This window comes from Carcharhinus amblyrhynchos, chromosome 35 (assembly GCF_965287045.1).
Source record: "Carcharhinus amblyrhynchos chromosome 35, sCarAmb.v2.hapA, whole genome shotgun sequence".
NCBI classification, from domain to species: Eukaryota; Metazoa; Chordata; class Chondrichthyes; order Carcharhiniformes; family Carcharhinidae; genus Carcharhinus; species Carcharhinus amblyrhynchos.
Genome location: NC_137358.1, coordinates 13,002,807 through 13,023,691, shown reverse-complemented (window position 1 = coordinate 13,023,691; position 20,885 = coordinate 13,002,807). Strand labels below are relative to the sequence as shown.

General features: G+C 44.4%; 1 protein-coding gene across 1 annotated transcript in view; it reads right to left on the bottom strand.

The window, feature by feature from the left end:
- Positions 1-11,844, bottom strand: part of LOC145361800 (glutamate receptor ionotropic, NMDA 2B-like) — a 255,399-nt gene extending 243,555 nt beyond the window's left edge. The window contains exon 1 of the mRNA XM_080217780.1: positions 11,560-11,844. Coding sequence (XP_080073906.1) covers positions 11,560-11,829 — 270 coding nt within the window. The 5' untranslated portion in view covers positions 11,830-11,844. The remainder of the gene's footprint in view (positions 1-11,559) is intronic.
- Positions 11,845-20,885: the final 9,041 nt, after the last annotated feature.

The window sequence follows — 20,885 nt, the reverse complement described above, 5'->3', positions numbered from 1 at the left end:
GCACAATTTCTACATTAAAAGAGTGGCCATGCTTCAAAGCATCTCATGGATGTAAAATGCTTTAGAATGTTCTGTGGTCATGGAAGGTACTATGTAAACACAAATCATTCTTATACTCTCCAGATTTTGTCACTCTACACATCATGGGCTGCAGCGGTTCAAGAAGGCAGCTCACCACCACGTTCTCAAGGGGCATTTAGGGATGGGCAATAAATGCTGGTCAAGCTAGTGACGTCTACATCCCTTGAAAACATTTTTTAAAAATTCACTCTTGATAACTATTTCTCATCTCCTCCCTGGCTTGTTTGCCGATTATCTTAGCTCTGTGTGCTTTTAGCAACAATTGTTGGAACAATTTCTCTTTAGTTATTCTATTAAAATCACTCAGGATTTTGAACACTTGAATTAAATCTCCCTTTGACTATCTCTGTTCTAAGAAGAACAATCCCAGCTTCTCCCAGCCCCTGCACAGAATTGAGATCCCATGTTCTTGACTCTATTCTAGTAAATCTCTTCTGTACCCTCCTGTTTGTCAGGGATAAATCACAGAAGCAGCTTCAAAGGTGCAGGAATGTTTAAGATTCTGTGACGTCCCCTTTTGGAAATTGTAGGGCACGGCGTTCCCCATGGGCTTTTGAACCTCACTGTCAGGCTCAAATGGTGATGAGAAGCCCACACTGTGTGGGGAGCAGTGACTCATCTGTGATTTTCCCCAGGGTAACCAATTCATAAGAACTAGGAGCAGAAGTAGGCCACTCAGCCCCTCAAGCCCACTCTGCCATTCAATATGGTCATGGCTGATCTCATCTCCGTCTGATCTCCACCTTCCTGCTCGCTCCCCTTAAGTCTTCATCCTTCAAATTAAAAACTATCTACTTCCTCCTCAAATTTGTTTAGTATTCCGGTGACCACTGCACTTTGAGGGAAAGGATTCCACTGATTCATCACCCTTTGATTGAAGTAATTCCTCCTCATTTCTGTTTCAAATCTGCCACGTCTTAGTCTGAAATTATTGCCTCTCATTCTAGAATGTTCAATAAGAAAAAACATCCCCTCTATAAATACCCTGTCAATCCCCTTTAGCATCAGGTTCCATTGTGGCCTCACATGACGGTGTGGAGTCTGCACATTCTCCCCATGTCTGCATGGGTTTTCTCCCAGTGCGCCTTCCACAGTCCAAAAGCATGCAGGTTAGGTGTATTGGCCATGTGAAATTGCCACTTAATACCTAAAGATGTGCAGGTTAGATGGATTGGCCATGCTAAATTGCCACTTAGCATCCAACGATGTGCATCTTAGGTGGATTGGCCGTGCTAAATTGTCCCTTAATGTCCAAAGATGTGCAGGTTAGGTGGATTCGCCATGCTAAATTGCCACTTAACATCCAAGGATGTGCAGCTTAGGTGGCTTGGCCATGCTAAATTGCCACTTAATTTCCAAAGATGTGCATGTTAGGGGGATTAGCAGGATAAATATGTGGGATTACAGGGATATGGCGGGGGAGTGGGCTGGGAAAGATACTCTGTCAGAGAGTCGGTGCAGACTCAATGGGCCAAATGGCCACCTTACGCACTGCAGAGATTCTATGATTCTATGATTCATTCTTCTAAACTACCACAAGTATCGGCCTAAATTGTTTCATCCCTTTTCGTTAGACAAATCTTTCATCCATGAAATCAATTCATGGTGGGAGGGCAGCTCTGCCCTCCATTTAAAGATGACTGACAGTCTCTCAAAGCTGAAGGTCCAATCAGAGGCCCTCCAATTTGAATGGAACAGCAGACCGTGAAGGCAGACAAGTGAGAGAGTGGATGCTTCAAACTGGAGTGCCCTCCTCTTCTCTAACAATCCATGTCAGCACTTTGGGAGGCGGGGTAGTCCTTTTGCAAGTGGCCTCTGGCTGCTATTGCACACAGGTGGGCAGGGAGGGCCTCTCAGCCTGCCCAGAATGCTGCCGTCCAGCTCTCTCACCAGAGGGACACCTCCAGGCACTTATTCGGCCCTTTCAGCAGCGTGAGAAGCCGGACAAGTCTGAATCCCAGATGGCGTCCGTAGCAGGCCTCAATATGCTGTTAGTTACTTTAATCAGTAACTCTCCTGGCCACGTGCAGGCAGCCTTTCTACACTGCTTCACAAGGTTAGTCATGGCACTGCTTACCAGACTGCCTGGATCAACTACAGTTCGCCTACTGCCACAACAAGTCCACAGTAGATGCCATCTCTCTGGCCCATCACTTAACTCTGGAACACCTAGATAACAAAGACACTCATGTCAGAGTTCTATTTATTGACTACAGCTCAGCCTTTAACACATTATTCCTATGAAACTCATTTCCGAAATTCAAGGCCTGGGGCTCGGCTCCTCCCTCTGTGATTGGATCCTGAACTTCCTAACCCACAGACTGCTGTCAGTAAGGACAGGAAACAACACCTCCTTCCCAATCATCCTCAACACCGGTGCTCTGCAAGGTTATGTCCTCAGCCCCTTTCTATACTTCTTATACATCTCTGACTATATGGCCAAATTCCCCTCCAACTTGATTTTCAAGTTTGCTGCTCACATCACTGTTGTGGGTCAGATCTCAAACAATGACAAGACATAGTACAGGAAAGAGATAGAGAATGTGGTGAATGGGTGCAATGACAATAATCTTTCCTTCAATGTCAACAAAATGAAGGAGATAGTCATCAACTTCAGGAAGCATAGTGGACGGCATGCCCCTATCTACATCAATGGGGTGGAAGTAGAAATGGTCGAGTGCTTCAAGTATGTAGGAGTCCAGATCACCAACCACCTGTTCTAATCCCTCCATGGGGATGCTATAGATAAGAAAGCCCACCAACACCTTTCTCGGGAGACTAAGAAAATGTGGCATGTCCATTACAATGCTCACCAACTTCTATAGATACACCACAGAAAGCATTCTTTCTTCAAAAGAGAAAAAGCTGGAAAATCTCAGCAGGTCTGGCAGCATCTGTTACGAGAGAAAAGAGCTGATGTTTCGAGTCCAGATCGCCCTTTGTCAAAGCTAAAAGGCATAGAAAATGCAAGATATTTATACTGCAGGGTGAGGAAATGAAAGATGAGTCATAGCCACAGAAACCAGGGAAAAGATTGCTAACGGCGGTCCATAGGGAGAATAAAAGGTGTGAATGGCCAAATGACAGAGAAGCTAAAATGAAGATGTTGGGGGCGGGTTGGGGGGGGTGCATAGATGGGACAGAGGTAAAATTTAGAAAAGGGGAAGCAAAAGGGGGCAAGTTAAGGGAAGGGGGATAAACTAGGGGGAAAGAGTGGGGGAGAAGAAGAAAAATGAAGGAAGACAATAAAGAAATAAGAAGTAGACAACAGTAAAAAATTAAATAAAATAGAATGAAAACAAAGGGGTCGAGGTGGGGTGGAACAAATTATCTGAAGTTGTTGAATTCGATGTTGAAACCGGAAGGCTGTCAAGTGCCTAGCCGGAAGCTGAGATGTTGTTCCTCCAGTTTGCGTTGAGCTTCAATAGAACATTGCAGCAAGCCAAGGACAGACATGTGGGCATGGGAGAAGGATCGTGTGTTAAAATGGCAAGCAACCGAAAGGTCAGGGTCCTGACTCCGCACAGACCAAAGATGCTCAGCAAAGTAATCACCCAGTTCTTTCAGGTTGTATCACAGCTTAGCACGGCTCCTGCTCTGCCCAAGACTGCAAGAAACTACAAACGATCATGAATGAAGCTCAGTCCATCACTCAAACCAGTCTTTTGCCCACTGACACAGTCTATACTTGCCGGTGCCTCGGAAAGGCAGCCATCATAATCAATGACCCCATTCACCCTGGTCAGGCTCTCTTCCACCTTCTTCCTTCAGGGAAAGGACACCAAAGTCTGAGGTCACATATCAACCTACTCAAGAACAACTTCTTCCCTGTTGCCGTCAGACTCTTGAATGGACCTACTTCACACTAAGTTGATCTTTCTCTACACACTAGCTATGACTGTAATACTACATTCTGCACTCTCTCCTTTCCTTCTCTATGTATGGTATGCTTTGTAGTGCACAAGAAACAGTACTTTTCACTGTATGTTAATGCATGTGACAATAATAAATCAAATCAAACCATCCCACCATCCCAACTCCAAGGAACTTGTCCAGTGACAGAGTAGATCTGGGAACCAGCATTCAGGCCAGTGGCACTATTTTCATTCGTGTCCGCTCATCCCCATTTCTCGCCTCAGTCAACCCTGCAATGTAGGCCCAAGGCCTCTGAAAGGTTTTTTCCATTTCCAGGAATGAGCAAATGGCCTTGTGCACCATGACAAGAGGGTGCAGACTGAGTCTCTCCAGTGGAAGTGGTCACACCTGACAATTGCCCCTCTTGCTGCCTTGTTCTTCGAAAAGCTACCATTACAACAGGGTGGCCAGACAGATATACACTTCACCAGCACACCATGATATATCCTTGGACAATTAATCAACCGTAGTTAAATCGAAACAGAGCTATGGCAAGTAATTAGAGTTAAGATAGAGATCAGCTGAGGTCTAACTGAACAATGAAGCAGGCTCAAGGGGCTGAATGGCCGTTTCTGTGTGACATGCTTGAGGGGCTGAATGGTCTCCTCTTGTATTTCTGTAATAGTCCAGAGGCTCTGTATGACCTACTCCTGTTCCCTTGTGACACGCCTGAAGGGCTGAATTGCCTCTTATATCTTTGTAACAGTTCCAAGGCTCTGAGTGGCATACTCCTGTTCCTATGTGACATGCATGATGGGCTGAATTCGCTATTTTTGTCCCTGTGTGACATATATGATGGGCTGAATGGCCTATGCCTAATACTGTGTGACACCCTTGAGGTGCTGAATGGCCTTCTCCTGTTTCTGTTTGACATGCTTGAAGGATTGAATGGCCTCTTGTATCTCTGTAATAGTCCTGAGGCTCTGAAGGGCCTACTTGTGTTCCTGTGTGACACACTTGAGGAGCTGAATGGCTTACTCCTGTTCCTATGAATCTACCCTCTCCAGCTTTAACACGCTGGTGAAATAGTTCTTTGAGGCTTCCTCTTGGTGTCAAAGAGTTGGAGGGTGAAGGAGGTCTGATGTGCTTAATTTATCTTGTTCTCAATCAGTTTTGATGATGCCTCATTAAAGCTTTGTACTTTCAGATACAATAAGGTTTTAACCTATCTTACTGAAAAGTGATAAAAACAAATTAAGCTCGCACCGACCTGAAGTTGCCTTAATTTGTATTGATGGAAATGTTACAGTGCACAAAATTCATTAGAAGTACATTAATCATGACACAAAAATAATTAGATTTACTGAATAGTCAACATGTGAGGAATAGCAAGATAAAATATCACTGATTTTGCTCTTTGTCTTTCAGTACAGAAATCGGTCAGTCAATTCAAATTGTCTATGTTGCTACTTATGCTCCATACAAACATCCTTCTGCCCTACACCTTCTCATAACAGCATGAGCAAGATTCTCCAGCCTTCCGTGTTTCCTGCCGGCAGGAAATGGTGCATTGTTTGTTAGCGGCGGGATTCTCTGGTCCCGCCGCTGTCAATGGGGATTCCCATTTACGCCAGCCCACACCAGCAGGAAACCGCGGCATCAACAGCTGGAGAATTCCAGCCCATATCTTTCTATTCCTTTCTCCATCACATACCTATCTAGATCTCTCTTGCCATGTCACGCATCTCAAATACCCGCTGCCAAAGCAGTTCATTGAATCATTGAATTTTGGAATAATTTTGGCACAGCGGAAGGCTATTTAGGGAGATAGAGAGTAGTATTGTCACTGGACTAATAATCCAGTGATCCAGGGTAATGCCCTGGAGACCCGGATTTGAATCCCACCACAGCAGATGGTGAAATTTGAAAAATAAATCTTGAATTAAAAGTCTCATGATGACATTGTCAATTGTTGTAAAGACCCATCTGGTTCACCAATGCCCTTTAGAACATAAGAACATAAGAACATAAGAAATAGGAGCAGGAGTAGGCCATCCAGCCCTTCGAGCCTGCCCCGCCATTCAATAAGATCATGGCTGATTTGTCGCTGCTCAGTTCCACTTTCCCGCCCTCTCCCTATAACCCTTAATCCCCTCTCCTATCAAAAACCCATCAACCCGCGTCTTAAAAATATTTAGCGAGGCAGCCTCCACCACTTCAACGGGCAGAGAATTCCAGAGATTCACCACCCTTTGAGTGAAGAAGTTCCTCCTCAACTCCGTTCTAAACCGCCCCCCTTTTATCTTGAGGCTGTGTCCCCTAGTCCTGCTGTCTTTTTTGAGCGGGAAGAGTCTTTCCACCTCTATCCTATCCATCCCATTCATCATCTTATACGTCTCAATGAGATCTCCCCTCATTCTTCTAAACTCTAACGAGTACAAGCCCAGTTTATTCAGCCTAGGGAAGGAAATCTGCCATCCATACCCAGTCTGGTCTGCACGTGACTCCAGACCCACAGCAATTCGACTGACTCTCAACTGCCCTCAGGGATGGGCAGTAAATGCTGGCCCATGCCCATATCCCATGAACGAATAAAAAAAGCCTCAGGGGAAGAACATGGCCTAAAACTAACTAGTAATCCAGAGCCTAGTGCTCGGGGGGGCGGGGGGGGGGGGGGGGGGGGGCGGTGGCGACTCAGGTCCAAATCACACCACAGCAGGGAATTTAAGTTCAATTACGTCTGGAATTGAAGGATAACCTCATGATCACTCTCATCAATTGTTATTAAAAACCCACCTGGTTCACTAATGTCCTTTAGGGAAGGACATCTGCTGTCCTTACCCGGTCTGGCCTATAGGTGACTCCAGACCCACAGCACTGTGATTAATTCTTAACTGCCCTCAGAAACCGTCTTGCAAGTCGCTCAGTTCAAGGGGAATAAGGGATGGGCAATAAATGTTGGTATTGCCAATGACAGCCACATCCCATGAAAGTATAAGAAAAATTGCTGTTATGTGCCAACATTTCACAAAAGCTCATCTGGCTTCTCCACCTTGTGCCTGTAACCCTGCATTTTTTTTCTCATCAGGTAATTATCCAATTCTCTTTTCAAAACCATGGTTAAATTTGCCAATCTTTGGAACAAGAGATTTCTCCAGAATTCCTACTAGAATTGTTTATCATCGAATCATAGAATTGCTACAGTGCAGAAGAAGGCCGTTTGGCCCATCAAGCCTGCACCGACAACAATCTCACCCCGGCCCTATCCCCATAACCCCACGTATTTACCCTGCTGGTATCCCTGACACTTAGGGGCAATTTACTCTGACAATCAACCCTAACCTGCACACATCTTTGGAGCGTGGCAGGAAACCAGAGCACCCAGAGGAAACTCATGCAAATACGGGGAGAACGTGCAAACTTCACACGGGTAGTCAACCAAAGCCGGCATCAAACCCGGGTCCCTTGCGCTGGGAGGCAGCGGTGTTAACCACTCTGCCACCATGTCGCCCAAATGCAGGTACAATTAGCAGATAGCGAAGAAAGACAACATGCGACCTCGTGCTGAAACCTGGGACTCTCATGTTTGTAGGCTCTGGCTCTGGCTCTGGTCTTCCAGACAAAGGGAATATCTCTACGTCAGTCATGTCAAAACTCTTCACAATTTAAAAGACTGCCATTGGGTCCCTGTTCGGTCTTCTACTTTCTAGAGAAAAGAGCCCCAATCTGTTCAACCTTCCCTGAAAATTACATCCACCCAGTTCTGGTGCTGTTTGAGTAAATCTTTCTCTTTTTGCACCTTTTTCTTCTATCCTTTTTATAATATGGAGACCAGAACTGCTCAGAGGTGCTGCAGGGGTGTTCTAAAGAGGGTTCTCCTATCACATTCATGGCCGCGTCATTGTCAGTGAGAACAGAGAATTTGACATTCCAGCCAAAGCTCTGTTCCCATTCAGCGACATTGGAGAACGCCAGCCACAGACAAGGACGGACATCTCTTCTTCACAAATCTATCATTCTTGAAATGAGCACTTATGTTTAATTTTTTAAAAAACCTTACCAATATGCTACTTTTAATGATCTGTAACCTCGAGAACCCTCTGTTCATCCACCCCATTTTAGAGTCTTGGTTTTCTTCCCAGGAGTACCTGGCCTCCTTATCCTTTCAAAGTACACCAGCTCAGGCTTGTTTAAGTTGCTAGTAATCTGCACATGTAAGATAGAGCTCAGATAAACTTGGATTTAATTACATATTTCATCACACAGCCACAACTTTTTTTTAATTCATTTGGTGGACTTCATTAGGTGACAAGCATTTATTGCCCATCCCTTCAATTTAAGAGTCAACCACATTGCTGTGGCTCTGGAGTCACCTATAGGCCAGACCAAATAAGGACATCGGATTTCCTTCTCTACAGGACATCAGTGAACCAGTTGGGTTTTTATAACAATCAACAGTGGTCATTTTTATTGAATTCAAATTGTGCCACCATCTGTCTTGATGGGATTTGAACCCAGGTCCCCGGAACATTACCCTGGGTTTCTGGATTATTAGTCCAATGACAACACCACTATGCCATTGCCTCACTCTAATAGTAAAGGTTTGATTACTAGTGCTATAGTACATTGGTGCATCAGTATATATGAAGGCCATTTGGCCCATCAGCTCCATGCCAGCTCACCGTGGAGCAAACCAGGCAATCCCAGGTCCCTGCTCAATCTCCATAACTCTGCAAGTTTATTTCCCTCAAGTGTCCATCCAATTTCATTATGAAATCATTCACCGTCTGCATTTCTGTCACCTTTGTTGTCAATGAATTCCAAAACAAATTGCGTAAAAAAGTTTTTCCACTCTTTCGGCCCTACATTTCTTGCCCAAGATTAATCCTTGTAGCATTAGCTTTTCTTTGTCAACTTCTCCAAACCTGTTAGAATCTTTATGCCTCTTATCAAATCTCCCCTCAATCTCCTTTGGTCTGAAGAGCACAGCTCCAAGCTTCTCCAATTCTAACATTGTGGCTAGAATGCTTCATCCCTGGAACCATTCCGGCAAATCTCTGCACCCTTCCCAGGGCCCTTGTATCCTTCAGAGGAGGAAATTTAGCCAGGACTTTCTGCCTCAACACCCATCCCCCAGCCAAACCCAGCACTGCATTTTGTGGTGGCGTAGGCGGCCTGCCATTGGCCAGTCATGCGATCTTCAAGTCCTGCCTTTGTCAATGGGCTTTCCCCTTGTTTGCATCCTGGGAATCTGTGGCCTGGGGGAATGGGTAGGGAGGGGGATGGGGAGGAGGGCAGGGGGGTTCACCATCAGCAGGACTGGAAAATCCCACCAGTGGGAATGGCTGGAAAATCCCACCCATGAAGTCAGAGGAAGGTATTATCAGGGTGCTCTTGCATCCAATTTAAGCTGCCATGAAGAGCTGGATTTTAATTCTCTTGGCAAGAAGCTCGAATGGATAAATTTCCTACTCGCCATAATACCTCGTGGAGGGGAGGGGAGGTGAAAAAGGGCTTTGAATGCCAGGGTCTACATTCTGGCACGTATGGGGAGAAGCTGGACCCTCCAACCTCCAACGCTGAAGGGATGCTGATGCCAAATTAGGCCATTTAAAAGGCCAAGCTTGGTTGACTGGGACTCCACTCCAATTGTTTTCTTAAGCATTAGACCCTCCAGCCTCATCCCCACCAGCTGCCTCCACACCAATTCGCCATGTCCATATGTGCAAATCCATGGCCCCACCCACCCCAAATTGTCTCTTATCTCCTCCATGACAACTCATGAACTCATGGCCCTCCTCACTCATTCTTAGCCCTTATGACAATTTCGTACCAACTCATGATGCCCCCCCACCCTTTCCTTTACACTCTCCATGCTAACTCACCCAGTATCCACCATGAGCAGACCTCAGGAGCCATGCCGAGATAAAATAAATTAAAATTTGAAATTCAGACTTTGTTATTAAAAAAAATCCTGTTTATGAAAGCCCATTTGGCACATTTAAATCCCCTCAAGTAATTATTAAAATAAACATTTGTATTCATAACCACACATCGAAAACAGCTAAATCTTTAATAATCCCTTTGGCAATCAATCAAATTTATAACCCCTTGCCCACTATGATGATGATAGCAAATATGTCAGCAAACAACTATTGAAACAGTTAGGACAGTTTTTTTTTCCAACTCTCACAGACACAGGCAGCTTTTTTCAAATATTAATGGGGCTGGTCATTTAGGTAACTTGACAGCTTGACACCATTGATCAATTTATCAAGAGCATTTACAACTTCTTTAAAAACTTGCAACTCCCATACTGCAGGAAAGGACTGGAAAAAAACGAATTCAAATGAGTTCAATCTGGATTCAGGTGGGAGTCACATTTTGCTCCAATCAACCCCCTTGCTGAAAATATGAACTATTGGATGGGAACAGGTTTTCTGGATCCAGGTCATGCTCGCCATTATGGGCTCTGTGAAAATCCAGGGTAAAGCGTCTTGGAAGAACATTAGCACTCACAACCCTGGCTACAACCACTAAATTTTTTTCCTCAGGGACACTCTCATGGTGGGGGAGATTCTCAATGGAGGTAGCTTTGCTCCCTTGTGATGATTTTGTGCGACAACAGAAGGCTTAATAAAGGCCCTTAATGGGGATGTTGAGGTTGGGGCAGGCATATTTTGAGGGGCCAGTAATCAGCCCATGAGTGTGGGGTGATGGGTTGAAAGGGCCAGGATCCTGGCCTGGCCAGCAATTGAGCTGGCCAGCAATTGAGAGGCCAGCAGACAAGGGCCACCACGCATGCGCTGATCTTGGTGCTGACAGATCAGCGCATGTACAGTGGCCCGGTTAGCACTTTGCTGCTGGCCTCCCGGGTAGGAATAGGCCCCACCCACAGATTTTGAGCTTGTTTCATGATAGTGCACTCTTCAATGCACAGAGTGTGGGAGTTTCTTGGCTAAACTCCCACTGAAAAAAACAGGGATTTATTCCAGTTTTCACTCAAATTCAACACAATTTTTTGGGGAGAATCAACCCCGCCCCCGCCTCGTTAATCTTCATCAAACTAAGGGGCAATTTAGCATGGCCAATCCACCTAACATGCACATCTTTGCATCATCACCCAGAGGAAACCCACACAGACACAGGGAGAACATGCAAAGTCCATGTAGACTGTCACCCAAGGCTGGAAATGAACCCAGATCCCTGGCACTGTGAGGCAGCAGTGAGGTCATTCATCCCACTTTGCTAATGCTTGCTCTTTGAAATAGGTATCCAATTAAACAAACTACCCTACTCTTTCTCCGTAGCCCTGGAAATGTTACCCTTTCAAGTGTATAGCCAATTCCTTTCTAAAAGTTACTACTGAGTTCTACCAACCTTTCAGTTTGTGTATTCCAACAGAAAACTGGGAGGCTGGCGAAGGAAGTGGAAACAGTTGACTTAGGTCAAAAGCGCGATCTCCTATACCTGGTAACTGAGGTAGTTACACAGTGATGATGAGAAAAGAGAGCTTGTGACTTCATCTAACACCTACTTATTGTTAAAATGGGATATCAATCGTGGAAAGAGGTGACCTATTGCAGGACGCAACCATTCAACAGGGGGAAAACCAGTTCCTACCTTGTCAGCCATTATCATAGAGGAACCGCCATGTATTCCAAGAATTGGGATCATAGTCTGAGCTGAAATAAAATCCAAAATCTCCGCAATGGACTCATGATCCGTGTCATCACCAAAAACCACACCGTGCATTTTCATCCCAGACATGAGGTCGCAAACGCGCGTAATGATGCTCTTGGGGTCGGTCTCGTTGACAGTCACCTGCACCACATTGGGGTCGATGGGCAAATGTTGGAAATCATCTTTGTTCAAAACGTCTTTGATGTCCATCTCGCAGGACGTGCCGCCCAGGATCACGGCAATGTTCAGGGTAGGGTTGCTTTTCAAAATTCCTTTCGCCCAATCCACATGAGACGCGAGTATTAATAAAATCTTCAGGATTTGCAAGCCCATGTGCCTCATCTTCATTGAGTTTAATCCCTGTAATAAATAATTAGAATCTTAGATCAAAGTATGAGCCAGATCCAACTGCACAGCAATAACAAGCAATGATTTGTGTATTGGTAATTACTCCTGCCACCCTGTTGGATATTCCCTGGTAAGATCTGCACCACTATCTGATACTTAAGATGCAATCTTACCAGTCCTTCATTTGATTTGGTTTGATTTTCATTTGATTTGATTTGATTTATTATTGTCACATGTATTAGTATATAATAAGAAGTATTGTTTCTTGCGCACCATACAGACAAAACTCACCATACATAGAGTACATAGGGGAGAACGAAACGAGAGGACACAGAACGTAGTGTTACAGTCATTGTTACAGAATTTACAAGAGTGAGAGTAAAGTTTTTAAAGCATAGAATGACGGTAAAAGATAGAAAAAGAGGGTATGCTGGGCAAAGCTCACAAGAAGTCGCCATGCTCCAGCACCATCTTGTTTTTTCTTGTTCACGCCACGCTCCCACTGCATCGAAGTCAGAGAATTTGGTGCTCAGTCAAATGTCTGTTCACTGCAACGGGATGGGAAAATCCCAGCGGTGTGAACAGTGGTAATATTCCAGCCCTAGTACCTTTCCAATCAACACTCTGCCCAAGGTCTTGTTGACTCAGGCTGTCCTGGTGAATCTGATTTATGTACAAGTTTGAGAAAACGAGTGTTCTCATTGAACTACACGCTCAAAACCTTGAGTCTGGGTTTATTGAGGAAAAGATTGGGAAGTGGTTTCTTTCCTTTGGAAGTCAGGAATTATTACAAAATAAAAACAGAGAATGTTGAATAAACTCAGCAGGTTTGGCAGCATTTGTGGAGAGAAAACAGAGTTAACAAGCAAGATTCTCCAATCTCACAGCCACGTGTTTCTTGGCAAGGGGAGGCAGCATGCTGTTTGTCGACGGCGGGATCCTCTGGTCCCGCATTTGTTGATGGGATTTCCCGTTGAAGCCATCCCACACCGCTAATAAACCCATGGGCGTGGGGGTGCTGTCGGTAGAACCAGAGAGTCCCGCCGCAAGGGAACAGCTGCAGAATGCCGTCCAGCCTTTTGTGTCCGTGTGGCTGTTCTGAAAGGTCTGTATAAGAGTCAGAGTGGAGAGAGAAACAGACTCAAAACATTGACTCTGTTTCTCTCTCCACAGATGCTGCCAGACGTGCTGAGTTTATCTAAAAATATCTGTTTTTGTTTTCAGATTTCCAGCAACCGCAGTATTTTGCTTTTATTTAAGGATTATGGCATGTCTAAAGCAATTCTATCCTCTCCACTTTTAGGTAGGTAGAATCATAACATCATAGAATCCTACAGTGCAGAAGGAGGCCATTCAGCCCATCAAGTCTGCACCGACCACAATCCCACCCAGGCCCTATCCCCATAACCCCATGTATTTATCCTGCTAATCCCCCTGACGCTAAGGGGCAATTTAGCATGCCCAATCCACCTAAACCACACATCTTTGGACTGTGGAAGGAAACCGAAGCACCTGGAGAAAACGCACGCAGTCACAGGGAGAATGTGCAATCTCCACACAGAGACTGACCCAAGCTGAGAATTGAACCCGGGTCGCTGGAGCTGTGAGGCAGCAGTTCTAACCACTGTACCACCATGCACGTGTTAGCTCCCTAAAGGATCACAGTTGTATTGATAGCTGGTAACATTTCCATGAGGGAGCCTAAGTAAGTGCCAGTTTGGTTCAGCTGGTAGCACTCTCATCTCAGTCAGAAAGTTGCGTGTTCATGGTCCGCTGCTGAGACCCAAGTGTAAAATGTAAGCTGACATTGAGAAATTAAACTGCGGCTCTATCTGCCCTCTCAAGTGAATGGAATAGGTCCCATAACAGTGATCAGGCAAAAAAAAGAGAGCTCTCCTGCTGTTTTGGTTAACCTCAATACAGAAGTACCAGAATTGCCTTGACATTTATCCCACTGTTGCCTGTGGTATCTTCTTGTTTGTAGTGTGTGCCCTGTTTGCCAGCATAGCAACAGCTCTCCAAAGTAATTAATTGGGTGATGCATGCTTCTGGACATTCTGAGGATGTAGATGTGTAGATGCAAATGCAAGTCTTTTCTTTCATAGCTAGCTGCGGGTAACAAATCAAATGATTGGTCCCTACATTAGGCTCCCTGTGAGTGTCTTGTGGCGCAGTGGGTAGCATCCCTGTGTATGAGCCAGAAGCTGTGAGTTCAAGTCCCATCCCAGGACTTGATGGCCAAGGAAAGTGCGTTCAAAAAGTAGCCAAATGTGTTGAGTGTCAACCTGTAAAATCCTTCCAAACATGCCACTGGCTGGCGGTAAGAACAGGAGAGATTCTTGGTCAGCCATGTTTGATGTGGAGATCCACTGCTTAAACTATAAGCCCCTGGCTACAGACTAGCACCCTCTTCTGGGAATTGCTAGCTATAGAAACAGCTGACTGTCTGCCTTAGCACACCACTAAGTAAAAGTAAAAGTAAAGTTTATTTATTAGTCACAAGTAGGCTTACATTCACACTGCAATGAAATTACTGTGAAAATCCTCTAGTCGCCACACTCTGGTGCCTGCTTGGGTACACTGAAGGAGAATTTAGCATGGCCAATGTACCCAACCAGCGCATTGTTGAACTGTGGGAGGAAACTGGAGCACCCGGAGGAAACCCACGCAGATATGAGGAAAACGTGCAAGCTCCACACAGTCACTCAAGTCAGGAATCGAACCTGGGTCCCTGGCGCTATGAGACAACAGTGCTAACCATGACGCAGAAAGAGAATTGGAATTGGAGAACATTAGCCGCGGTTTCCACAGAACCTATCCCACATTTCTGAAATATAGTCGATGCTCAGAACCTCTGGCCTGGTTTCACTCATGAACCAGGAAAGCAATTCTTTGAGCACAGATGGTTCAGAAAACAGTAATTTAATTCGTACAGGCTAAATATACGAACAAACAATAAATGGTTACAATCACCGTGCTATGCTTTTACTTTAGAACTGACATTTATGCATTCAGTTACTGTCTGGTACTTTCCAAATGTCGAGTTAATTGGTCTAACTTATCTTTCTGAAAATTCCGAGCAGATTACGTAAAATTTATAGCACAGAGACAGATGGACCATTCAGCCCAACCATTCCCTTTCTTTTAATTGCTGATATATGGACGCCAGCATTTATTGCCCATTCCTAGTTGCCCAAGTGGAGTTGAGAGTCAACTACATTAGTATGGCTCCGGAGTCATATGTTGGCCAGGCCGTGTAAGGTCGGCAGATTTCCTTCCCTAAAGGACATTAGCAAACCAGATGGGTTTTTCCTACAATCATTTCACGGTGATCAGTAAATTCTTAAATCCAGATATTTTTTATTGAATTCAAATTCCACCATCTGCCATGGTGGGATTCGAACCCAGGTCCCCAGAAAATTAGCTGAGTTGCTGGATTAATAGTCTAGCAATAACACCACTAGACCCTCGCCTCCCGGTCAGTGTTCTTGCTCCACTTGAGCCTTCTCCCATCCTCCTCATCCAGCCCACGCAGCATAACATATGAACATACATACAAATCAGAAGCACAAAGAGGCCTTTTGGCCCTTTCGTCATTTGATAAGCTCAGGGCTGATATGATAACCCTCCATTCCCTTCTCCCCCCTATGCTTTCTAGCTTCTCCTTGAACCTAGCTACACTCTTTGCCTTAATCATTCCCTATGGGAGCGAGTTCCACATTCTCAAACACACTCTGATTTCTCCTGAATCCCCCCATTTGATTTCTTAAATTGACACGACAGTAACTTCATGGTGCTTTCAATGGCAAGTTGGGGAGTTTTGTGTTTCTGGTTGGGTCTGCATTTGCTATTATGGGGAGATTCCTAACACGCATCTGGAGTCACATCTGCAAAGCCGAACCCTGATCTCCAAAGAGCCAATTGTTGATTTCCTCAAAAACTTCAAATAATGGCAGCAACTGAGAGAGCTGTAATATTCAGTAATAATAAAGGATCAAATATCACTGACCAAAGATAGTCAGAGTTAACTGGCACAGCGGTTAGCCCTGCTGCCTCACAACGTTAGGGACCGGGTTCAATTCTGAGCTTGGGTGACTGTCGTTGTGGAGCTTGCACATTCTCCCCATGTCTGCCTTCGGTTTCCTCCAGGCGCTCCTACCATGTAGGTGAGGTTGACTGGCCATTCTAAATTGCCCCTGAGTGTCAGGAGGATTAGTGGTGAAAACATAGGGATTACAGGGATAGGGCCTGGGTGAAACTGTTGTTGGTGCCAGCTCAATGGTCCAAATGGCCTCCTTCTGCACTGTAGGGATTCTATAATCCTATATTCTTTGATTGTATATGAACTGACAGGCATACACTGATGGAGGTACAGTGATGGAAATTACTCCGCTTGTGGGGGGATGCGGAGTGGGGGAACATCATTTGGGATGCACCAATGGAAGCACACTTAAGGAGGTACATTGATGTGGGTCCACTGATAGAATTAAGTGGATGGGAATACACCTGGGGTTTACCGATAATGATACACTGATGGGGTGATGCAATGATGGGAGAAAACATTGATGTGGGGACATTGATAGTGTGACAATACTGTGCCAGTAAAAAATGTATTTGTGTCATGATTCTCATGAAGAAATCTTTTTAGCAGTCCGTTCTACTTATCAGTGCCACTGTTGTCTATAGTCGGCATCCCCTGTTGTTACTGCAGCAACATAATGGATCTTAATTGCTGGAATGTATGTTTTAATCTGGACTAATGCAGATCTATGTTAGTGTTTTCCTCTGGGATTTTTCAGGCTGGGGTTTGATTAAGATTTTGACAGGAAAAGTCATGTGGGATTAGGCTTCACAGAGAGAAACCCAGTTCAGTTGCTGCTTGGGAGATGTACAGAGAGAAGTAGCTCTTTCTTTCTCTTAAGATTGGAGACTGTGACCTGCCAGTAAATAGGTCTTTTTTTTCTGAAGGATTGCTGTTTGGAAGATAGATCTGTCTCCAGACACTGCTGTCTGGGAGTCAGACGATGGGTGGTTGTCTGGATCTCTGTCCAGCTTGTTCAAAGGCTGGAAATCTAGTATCCACATGAGCCAAAGTGTTCGTTTTGTGCTAATTTATTCTGAAGAGGTATTTATGTTACTGAAGATATTGCTTACATTGGAACTATGGAGGATATTGCTTATATTAGAATTATATAAAGTTGGGATCTAGGTTAACTTCCTAATGTATTTTGGTGTTTCTGATCTGGTCCCTAATAATAGGATGATGTTACAATGTGTTACTGATTAGGTTGCACAGTGTCACTGATGGGGGCCACTGATTGGAGGAACACTGGTGCAATAATGAGGGCACACCAATGGGGTTATTTAATGGTGAGCCTGATATGGAGAAACTAATGGTGAGTCAGTTGTTGGGTTACACAGATAGGGAGGTCAGTCTTTGAGAAGCATTGACAAAGGACATTGATGCAGTTTGTTACAGTGGAATATAATGATGGGAGGTAAACAGATCACAATAGTAATACTAGTACACTTGTATATTGATTCAGAAATAAAGGGAGACAAATAGGGTTTTACTAATGGAGAACAGAGATGGGGAAACATTAGATGAAGTGTACATTGATAAGGTTTGAACTAACTGAAGGTACACTAATGGGCAGCATGGTTGCGTAGTGGTTAGCACTGCTGCCTCACAGCACCAGGGACCTGGGATCGATTCCAGCCTTGGGTCACTGTCTGTATGGAGTTTGCACATTTTCCCCGCGTCTGCGTGGGTTTCCTCCGGGTGCTCTGATTTCCTCCCACACTGCAGGTTATGCTGATTGGCCATATTAAATTGCCCCTTAGTGTCAGGGGGGTTAGCAGGATAAATATGGCAATGACAGGGATAGAGCCTGGGAGGGATTGTTGTCAGTGCAGGTTTGATACGCCAAATGGCTTATTCCTGTACTGGAGGGATACTATGATACTATTATGATACTAAACTAATGGAGATATATATATATAGACGGTGGGTCAAAAGATAGTGGATGCACAGAGGAGTTACACTGATGGCTGGTAAACCAATAGGCTTTAAGATTTAGATAACACTTACTTTATTTATTTCTTCACGGGATATGTTGTCGCTGACTAGGCCAGCATTTATTGCCCATCCCTAATTGTCCATGAGAAGATAGTGGTGAGCTGGTGCACAACCACTCTCTCAAGCAAAATTAAGAAAGGGCAAATAAATGCTGCTGAGCCAGTGATGATCAACCCCATGGTAGAATGAATAAAAGAGAAACAGTTTTAAATACAGCACCATGTGCCTTTATATACATAACCCCGCAGAGATTTAAATACTTCACCCCTATACAACATTGAGTGCATACTCAACTACAGTTTTAAATACAATCCCATATGAATTTAAAAATGTATTCCTGTTCAATTTTAGGTTCACAAGTTTTGATTACAGCTCCAAACATTAAACAAAGACCCATCATTCTTAAAAACAGTCTCCAACAGCTATAAATACACATTCCCATACAGCGTTAAACACCTCTAAAGCTTTAAATATACAATCCCATACAGCGTTAAACCTATTATGGCTGTAAATACACAATCCCATACAGCATTAAACCCACTAAAGCTGTAAATATATAATCCCATACAGCGCTAAACCCATTATATCGGTATATAGACAATCCATACAGCGTTAAACCTGCTAAAGCTTTAAATACACAATCCCATGCAGCTTTAAATCCACTAAAGCTTTAAATGCATAATCCCATAACCTGCTAAAGCTTTAAATACACAATCCCATGCAGCTTTAAATCCACTAAAGCTTTAAATGCATAATCCCATAACCTGCTAAAGCTGTAAATACACAATCCCATACAGCGTTAAACCCACTAAAGCTTTAAATACACAATCCCATACAGTGTTAAACCCATTAAAGCTTTAAATGCACAATCCCATACAGTAGTAAACCCATTAAAGCTTTAAATACACAATCCTCTACAGTGTTAAACCCACTAAAGCTTTAAATACACAATCCCATATAGCGTTAAACCCAATAAAGCTTTTAAATGTACAATCTCATAACCTGCTAAAGCTGTAAATACACAATCTCATACAGCATTAAACCCACTAAAGCAATAAATACACAATCCCATACAATGTTAAACCCACTAAAGCTTTAAATGCACAATTTCAAAACCTGCTAAAGCTGTAAATACACAATCCCATACAGTGTTAAACTCACTCAAAGCTGTAAATACACAATCCCATACAGTGTTAAACCCACTAAAGCTGTAAATACACAATCCCATACGGCATTAAACATCACTAAAACTGTAAACACACAATCCCATACAGTGTTAAACCCACTAAAGCTATGAATACACAATCCCATACAGTGTTAAACCCCTAAAGCTATAAATACACAATCCCATACAGCGCTTAACCACTAAAGCTTTAAATACAGACTTATTCTACTTTAAATGGTAACTTTAAAGAACATAGGTTCATATAGCTGAAAAACAGAGCCCTATACACACAGCCCATACACACCAACACACACACACACACACACACACTGACCTGTACACACTGACCTATACATACTGACCCATACACAGAACCCATACACACCAACACATATTCGGTGACCCATGCCCCATGAGTTTTGAATACAATGAATTTGCACTCTGAGTGTGGATGTGTAATGTTTTAGTCATGTTAGATCAGACTATGTGCAGTCTAGGGAACAATGAAAGTGAGACAGTGAATATGATCTTTGAACAGGTAAACACACAAATACATAAACACAGGAAGGTATTTCATTCTGGTGAGGTGGTGTCACCTGCTGGGCATTCCATGCCCGATTGAGTGACCTGGCATCAGGAAGCAGGGATGCCCACTGACAGCTCATGCTCTAACTGTCTTTTCTATCCCACCCCAACTCCCATGAACCCGACCACGACCCTAAACACCACCCCCCCTCCCCCCCACCCCAACAAGGCCTCACTGATTCTGAGCCTTTGATGGATGCATTACTGGCAGTTACCACCACTCCCCTGGTCTCACCTGCTGGGCAGCCAGTGACAGGATCACTCACTTCCCCTGGTCAGAAGGATCTTACTGAACGCCAGTCAGGCACTTAAGTAGGTAGTCAACGGCTTGGCCTTGCCCAGATTCACTCATCCCAGGGGAAACAACACACCCTCACACCACCCTCCATCCCACACGAGTTGCTGACCAATTAAAGACAAACAAGTGTTCATTGCATGCAGCACCACAAGGGGAAGCGGAGGTGGGGGGGGGGGGGATAGTGGTCAGAAGACGATTAGAGTGGTTGACATCAAGGGCTTGCTGTGGGCATCACCGCATCTGATATGAGGTCACTCAATAGGGCACTGAATGTCTGAGAATGAGCAGGCCCTGACTGGGTGCCCTACAAAGCAAAGACGCCAGGGCTTGTTTTTCAGATTCCCCATATGAAAACTGCCCTGCCCGCCCTTGCTTAACTACCAGTGGTGGCAGATTGAGATTTTTAAGTTTTTTTTTAATTCATTCATAGGATATGGGCATCGCTGGCTGGCCAGCATTTATTGCCCATCCCTAGTTACCCTTGGATGGCAGTTGAGAGTCAACCACATTGTTGTAGTTCTGGGGTCACATGTAGACCAGACCAGGTAAGGATGACAGATTTCCTTCCCTAAAAGACGTTAGTGAACCTGATGGGTTTTTATGACAATTGATAATGGTTTCATGGTCATCAGTAGATTCTCAATCCCAGATATACACGATCTGCTGTGGAGGATTTGAACCTGGGTCCCCAGAACATTAGCTGGATTTCTGGATTAATAGTTGAGCATTCATACAATTAGGTCATCACCCCCCCATGTGGGCAGGAGGAGGCCTTTAAGTGGCAGCATGAT